The following is a 7439-nucleotide window of genomic DNA, read 5'->3' on the forward strand; positions in this document are numbered from 1 at the left end:
CGCGCCGCTCGCACCCAGGGGGGCCCGGCGCAGCCCTGGGCCGCAGGATTTCCCTGGCTCAGCACAATCACCGCTCGCCGGCTGCCTGCCGGAGCCAGCGGTCACCGGCGCTCCGCTTTTATTGCACGCCATAAAACAGCAATTTCTTCCCAAGCCTCCTCGCTAATTACCCAGCCAGTTCTCTCATTTCATTTTATTACTGGAATTAACAACGAGTTCAAAGCGTGGAAAGCTATTAAGATGTGTGATTAAGCCACATTCAATTAGTTTCTACAAACAATTTAATTGATGTTGCAGATAGAATTAACAGAAGGTGATTGTGTGAATGGCTCCACTGGCTGCAAAATGGGAGCTGCTCCGCTCGGCTCCGCGCAGCGCGGCCACGGCTCAGCCCAGCCAGTGGGAGCAGCACACGGCCTGGGAGGCGCTGGGACCGCAGCTCGCACTGCTCACCGCTTCCCTGCACCGAACCCACGCGCGGGAAGGTGGGAGAAACGCAGGCGCGGGGAGCGGATCTGTGCTGAACCGGGGCTCCGAGCGCAGCGCAGCCCGGCTCTGCTGCCTGCACAGCTCCGTGCCGCTGCGCCGCCCGAGCGCCTGGGCTTGGAGCTGCTGCTGCTCGTCCGTGTGCCAGCAGCCCCTCTGCAAAGCACAGCCCGGGTCTGAGTGCAGGGAGGCAGCGCCGAGGAGGGGCTGGAGGGGCCCAGGCTCAGTGTCTGAAATAGGTACAAGGTGCACAGCCCTGACAGGGCACCTTTGGTGGTGAAATGAGAAGCACGACCCAGCCAAGCGATGGGGCGCAGACCCGGAGGGGGCATCACCCCCATCCCTGCTGGGCAGGGACAGGCAGAGGAATGACCGAGAGGACAGATCCCGGGCAGGGGACACCTGGATAACCCCAAGGAATGTCACTGGGAACGCAAAGCAGCAAAGAGATCATAGAATCATAGAATCACATGGGTTGAAAAGGACCGCAGTGCTCATCTAGCTTCAACCCCCCTGCTATGTGCAGGGTTGCCAGCCAGCAGACCAGGCTGCCCAGAGATGCTCTGGGGCTGAGCACCCTGGGGGGGTTGGGCTCTGCGCCCTGCACTCACCCCACCGCCTGCATTCCCACAAGTGAGGGGACAAAGCAGCAGGCCCAGTTTTGTCACTGACCCATGAGCTCTGCTTCACATCCTGTGAAGGATGCGACGTCTTGCAGGGAACCTGCTTTAGCAAGGGGTTGGAATCGATGACCCCCAGAGGGCCCTCCCAACCCCAACGACTGTAACACAGGTGCCCACTTGGTGCTGCCAGAGGGCAGGAAGCACCCGCGGTTCACCACAGAAGATGGGAGGACAGGACTTAACGGAGCCCCACTGAAAGCATCGATCTGTAAGGCTGTCCCTGTACCCAGCCCTCACGCAGGGAAGGCGAGGAAAGGCTCCTGTGCCCCACACGTAACCGGTCTCCGCTGCAGGGAAACAGGGGGCTGAAAGCTTTCCATGAGATCTGGGGAGGAGGCGCCCACCCGCACCTCTCAGCTATGGGCTGTGCATCACCAGTTGCACCAGGTGGAAGCAAACCAGATTTTTGCTCGAGGCGGCACAGAAATGAAATGAAACACCAAAGAAGTGAAGTAAGGAAAGCAACTGACATCAAACGAGATCACCCCCTGAGGAACGAATGGAGTAAAGAGGAGACAAACCCAGTGTGCAGCAGCATCAGCTGAGAGCAGTTAAACAACATCCCCAATTACTCTGCCTCTGCCACTGATTTTAACAGCGGCCCTACGATGCCTCCAATGGAAAGCCGATAAACCCACGCACGCATGTGAGCACAGAGCAGCCACTGCCTCCCGCTTTGGGTCAATAAAGACCAAAAAATGGGGCTGCAAAGTCAGAGGGCTGCAGAACCACACCGAACACCACACAGCTCCAAGGCTACAAAGGAAAATCAACTGCTCCAGCACTCCCCTGAATTAGGGAAAGCAAACACGAGGACTGGCTCCTTCGGTAAGGATGGGGCTCAGGATGTGGGGACGCAGCACAGCCACCCAAGAATCAGAGGCACAGCCGCCCGCGGGGCTCAGAGCACTCAAACCTTACATCTGAGGAAATGGGGACGGAGAGGGGGGTGGGGGGTGGGGGCTGCACCCCGAGCTCAGCCAACGCAGCCCGGCTGCAGTGGGTGTCACAGGTGTGCGTGTCCTCTGCTCACTGCTCCAGCAGCAAACTGTGCTCAAGAGGGAACGGGGAAGAAGTCATTAGCCCCACAGTGGGGAGGCGACAGAGATGGATCGGGCAGCAGCTGCGTGCCGGAGCCGAGCAGCGAGGAGATCAGAGATGCATGGAGTGCTGGCGCACGGCGCAGGCACTGCGTCCCCATTACCCAACACCTAGCAGCCAGGAAAATTGTTCCACGCCCAAATGGCAGCGCCAGACGTGGCTGCGAGGAGCCTCTGCCCGCTCCTCACCCGGGATGCGGGGAGGCAGCAGCCCCTGCCTTCATGGACTGACGAAGGGCAAGGGGGAACAAACGGATGCATTTACTGAGCATCCTTCTGCGCTCTGCAGACACAGCCTTCAGGGCGGGGACATGGTTTCCTCCAGGCCTTGCTAACATCCAGCTCTGCTGAATGACCCCACGCTCCGGGTCTGCAGCCCTCACCAACGCCAAACCCTTTGCCAGCAGCTCTCTGTGGCCGTGGCACCTGCAGGAGAAAAGGGGACCGCCGTGCTCCTCGCCCCACGCCAGCAGTACTCACGTGCAGGCTGGGGTGGTAGGTGAGCACACCGTTGTCACACAGCGTCACGTACTTCTTCTTCCACTCCTTGTTGAGCGACTTGCCGCTGCGCTTCAGCAGAATGCCCTGAAAGAGAAATGACATTAGGTCCAGGCAGCTCCCAGCCAGCCCCACAGCCACCCCCAGGAGACACTCGGGACCCGCGAGGACACCCAGAGCCTTCCCAGCAGTGCTCCTCTGTGACTGGCACAGGGTGGCTGCTCCCCTGCCTCCCCATCGCTCTCCAGCCTGACCTCGTCCTCAGAGTAAGGACGTCCCACACCACCCCTCCTGCTGTGCTGAAGGAAGGCGTAATGCAAGGCAGGGCCCAACCTCACCACTGACTGCACTCCTTGCTCTGCTCCACACCTTCCTCCAGCCCCAGATGGGGGGATGGACAAGGACCACTCAGGAGAGGTGGTGACCATGCTTTGAGACAGTCACACAAGGGACGGATGCTCCCCTGGTGCTGGCAGTTCCTCCCTAGAGCTGTCTAAAGATGGAGCCAGGGACACACTCTGGGAGACACAGCAGCCAAGGTGCTGGTGCACCGCTTCCCACCTGCTGCTCCCCCAGACCCGTCCCGTGGTCTCCAGGCACTGCACACTCCCAGGGTCTGGGAATGGCCATGCTCCTCCTCCCCACCACCTCGGCCCAGAACAAATTTTCATGGATTAAACCAACTTCGAAGGCTGCATCCTCTCCTCTTCTCCCTGCCCAGTTCTGACCCCATAAAATCTGCACCAGGCAGGATGGGAGGCAGCAACAAGGTGGGCATGAGGGCACTGCAGCAGAGCCTGGGGGGAGGACACTGAGCGCTCTGCCAGCAGGGAGAATGGGACAGCACAGGGACAGAACAGGACAGCACAGGGACAGCACGGGGACAGCACAGGGACAAAGGGATGGATGAGTGATGGGGTTTGGGAGCAAGCAGGGACCTCTGGGCAGACAGCAAGGCGCTGCTCCAGGCCCCATGCCAGCACCTCCCCACAGACCACACAGAGCAGCTCTGTGCACAGTGTGGAGCACTGCCTGGAGATGGGGATGCTGGGTCTGCCCCATGGAAACGCAGGGCTGTGTGACACTGCATGGTGTGGTCACAGCACCCGGTGACAACAGACACTGTTTTGGGATACTGACTGAGCAATACGTAACACTGAAATCACAGAGGTCAGAAAAGAACATAAGATCAGCTGTTGGGCCATCCAAGGGTATGAGAATCCACTCAGCTGTTAACAGACATAGGCCAGCCAGGTGGGAGCTCTCAAAGCAAAATCACTGATGGGAACAGGTGATGATAAATGGCAAACGTGTGTCCAGTACGTGCACAGAGGTCTGACCTATCTGCATTTGACTCGTGCTCTTTACTTAATGAGCCCAAGGAAAGTATGAACAGAGAACGTGAAGGTAACAGAACCCGCACTGAGCTGAAATGCTGTGATGTCTGTGGTTCAGCCACGGCTCCCTCCAGCCCCCGCGTTCCCTCAGTGCTGTCTGTGTTATGGGAGCACCCCAGCAGCCCTTGGTGCCCACCAGGAGCACCTCCAGGGCTCCACCTCCCCCCCACCCTCACCCCAACCCCATCGCTGCTGCGCTGCACAACGCACTCTGACAGTGACAGCCCCGTCCCTTACAAAACCTCACACATGAAGATGGCTCAGTGTTACAGCCAACCTGGACAAATGGTGGATCCTCTTTTGGGAGCATTTATTTGCCCTCTCTCAAGCAAACCCGCTCTAGAGCTGACAGAAGTTTACACCTGGCACGGTCACTGGGTGAGTCTCTGGCTCATGGGCACCACGACCCCCACGGCACTACAACCCCCACGGCACCACGGCCCCCACGGCACCACGACCCCCACAGGCCATACATGGACCTGGCCCAACCACCTGCCATGTCACAGCGCTGCCACCCCCACCCCCAGCCGCCCCCTGCTCTGCTGGTGCCCACAGCCCAACCTCAGTACCCACCCATGGAGCCCCCGCCGCTGCAGCCCCTGCTGAGCCCCCGAGCAGCACAGAGCTCTCTGCAGCCACTTCAGCTGCAAACCTGAAACCTCACACACAGAAGCCAAAACAGACCCAGAAACAGAGAACCAAGTACAGGCAGCCCGGTTTACCCAGCCAGAAGGCACAAGAATCCAAACCTGGGAGTGAGCACCTAATAAAATGAGGGCAAAGGGGTCCTTCAGGACAGACACTGCAGGAAGCAGCTGAACGCAGGGGCAGTGCTTGGCTGTGCCTGCCCTTTGCTGCTGCACCAGAGGCAGGGACAGCAGCTGGGAGTGCTGCAGGTCCTGGTAGCACTGCTGCACTGCCTGCACCGGGGCTGCAAGCCCTGCAGTCCACTTCTTTGTGATGGCAGATCGTGGAGATTTGGCCCAGCAGCACGTGGGGAGCTCTGCTTTTTCCTGGAGGAACCTCTCCATGCACAACAGAATCACAGAATCACAGAATCACAGAATCACAGAATCACAGGCCTGGGTTGCAAAGGAGCACAATGATCATGTAGTTTCAGCCCCCCTGCTGCGTGCAGGTCGCCAACCAGCAGCCCAGGCTGCCCAGAGCCACATCCAGCCTGGCCTCGGATGCCTGCAGGGACGGGGCACCCACAGCCTCCTTGGGCAACCTGTTCCAGTGCTCCGAGAGAGGCAGGAGCCTCAGGGGCACACAGCCTCGGCAGGGCTGCAGGCAGGCGCATCCCCTCTGCATCCCCTCCTCGCTGCTCCTCACCGTCGGGCTCACTCCTCCACAGTTCCTCCCCGAGCACAGGGGCTGCGCACCGAGCAAAGGAAGCCGGGAGCGGCCCGCTCCCATCACACGCTTCCTCCCCTTCCCCGCACGCCGCCGGCCGGTGCGGTGCTGCCTCTGCTGGGTTCGGATGGTGGCGGTGCTCCGTAAAAGCAGCAGTAGCAATATGCAGTGTAATGAAGCAGGGAGCAGCCATGGCCCCCAAAGGACTCGTTTGCTCCACAAATCTCCCTTCCGCTCACTTTTTTGCTAAGAATTTTAACACCAAACTTAATTGTAAAGTCGCGTATTGATTGGAAAATGCAAATGGCAATTTAAATGTAATCTAAGCTCCCAGCATGATCCCCGCTCCCGAGGAGGAGGAGCTGCTGCCCTGGGCACTGCTGCAGCGCGGCCCAAACGGAGCCGGGCCGGACCGGGACCGGGCTGCGGTGCTCCCAGAAACATGCGTGCACAATTAGGAGCCCCTGGTGACACACAGCCGGGGGAGCACCGTCCTCATTAACCCACTTCTCTGGGATGGGCGTTCAGCTGCAAGGAAGCACTTCCAGCCCTCCTGGACCTCGTGAAGCTCCAGGCACAGCAGCAGCACGGAGCGCAGGAGGAGCGGCTGCAGCAGAGCAGCTCAGAGCGCACGGCCTCCCGTCCCCCTGCGCTGCGTGGGTGCCAGAGGGCAGGAGATGGAGCAGCTCAGCTGGGGGTGCGCTCAGTTCTGCCGCACGGTGGGGACAGGCAGTGCAGCGTGTGCTCCTCCGCAGTCCAGAAAAGCCTCCACCCAGCCCACGCACCCACCTGGGCCTCTCACCCTGCAGCCCTCCAGCCGCTGGCCCGGGATCTGTGTGCAAACCCAAAGCCCCGAGAGCACAGCACGCCGCTCACAGTTCCGGCACCGCAGCTGCAGCGCTGAGCCCTGCCTGCAGAGCTGCACTCACAGTGCACAGCCCCAGGTGTTGGGAAGCACCCACCCACGGCACAGGTCCTGATCAGAGCGCAGCCATCGCCGTCTGTCCCCAGGCTCTGCCGCACAGAGCAGTGCTTTGGGAGCCCCTGCTCCCGTCTCATTGGTGGTACCTTCATGGGGGGCTGCCTGGCGGGGGCCGGGAGTACAGCAGAGACCTGCAGCACCCCAATATCCCTGCACAGTCACCCCACCCTCATTCCACAGGGAGCAGGTTGCTGGCCTGTGTTCTCCATCAGGAACAAAGCTCTGCACCCTCCTGAGATGCTGTGGAAGGACCGTTTGGTTCAGGCAAGCAGGAGAGCTGCAATTCTGACTGCCACGGCATCTCAGGAGTGGGGCAGTTCCCCGCAGCACTCTGCACTGCCCAAGGCTGGCAGCACAATGGAGCCCATGAAAGGAGAGCAGCCCTGTGCCCTGAGACCACCTGGCTGGGAGAGCACTGCTCCCCAGCAATCCCACAACTGCTCTGAAGCACTGCTGCTCCAGCAGCCTGGGCACAGCCCAGCAACGCACAGATAGGGGAACAGGCAGGGGAAGCACCCTGCTCTGAGAGGCCCCCAGCCAGGGAAGCAGTGGAAGAAATGGTAACGAGCACCATGATCACCACTGCAGCCAGGAGAATAAGAAAAGGATCTGCACCTCCCAAGAGGAGGGCTGTGACCAGCACACAGCCGTGCTGGGGCTGTGCACACTGTGCCATGCTGGAAGTACAGCATCCCCACAGTTCTGTCCCCACTGCCCCCCAGACATGGCTCTGCCCTTGCACTGCTGCCATCCCCAGCATTGAGCTGCCCTGGGCAAACCCACTGCAGTGCCACCAACGCAGTGCTTCACTGCAGTGCAGCGATCTGGGAACTCCTGCAGCAGCACACTGACTGTGCTGGGTAGGGGAATCCCAGCGTGGTTTGGGTTGGAAAAGACCCCAAAGCCTCCCCCAAGCCTTAGGGACACCTCCCACAGC

General features: G+C 60.3%; 1 protein-coding gene across 4 annotated transcripts in view; it reads right to left on the reverse strand.

Moving 5' to 3' along the window:
- LOC100544373 (arf-GAP with GTPase, ANK repeat and PH domain-containing protein 3) overlaps positions 1-2887 on the reverse strand; it is a 33717-nt gene extending 30830 nt beyond the window's left edge. For all 4 annotated transcript variants that reach the window (XM_019613195.1, XM_019613194.1, XM_019613193.1 and 1 more), the window contains exon 1: positions 2750-2887. In XM_019613195.1, the coding sequence (XP_019468740.1) occupies positions 2750-2872 (123 nt within the window). In that variant the 5' untranslated portion in view covers positions 2873-2887. The remainder of the gene's footprint in view (positions 1-2749) is intronic.
- Positions 2888-7439: the final 4552 nt, after the last annotated feature.

Source organism: Meleagris gallopavo, chromosome 2 (assembly GCF_000146605.3).
Source record: "Meleagris gallopavo isolate NT-WF06-2002-E0010 breed Aviagen turkey brand Nicholas breeding stock chromosome 2, Turkey_5.1, whole genome shotgun sequence".
Classification (NCBI taxonomy): domain Eukaryota; kingdom Metazoa; phylum Chordata; class Aves; order Galliformes; family Phasianidae; genus Meleagris; species Meleagris gallopavo.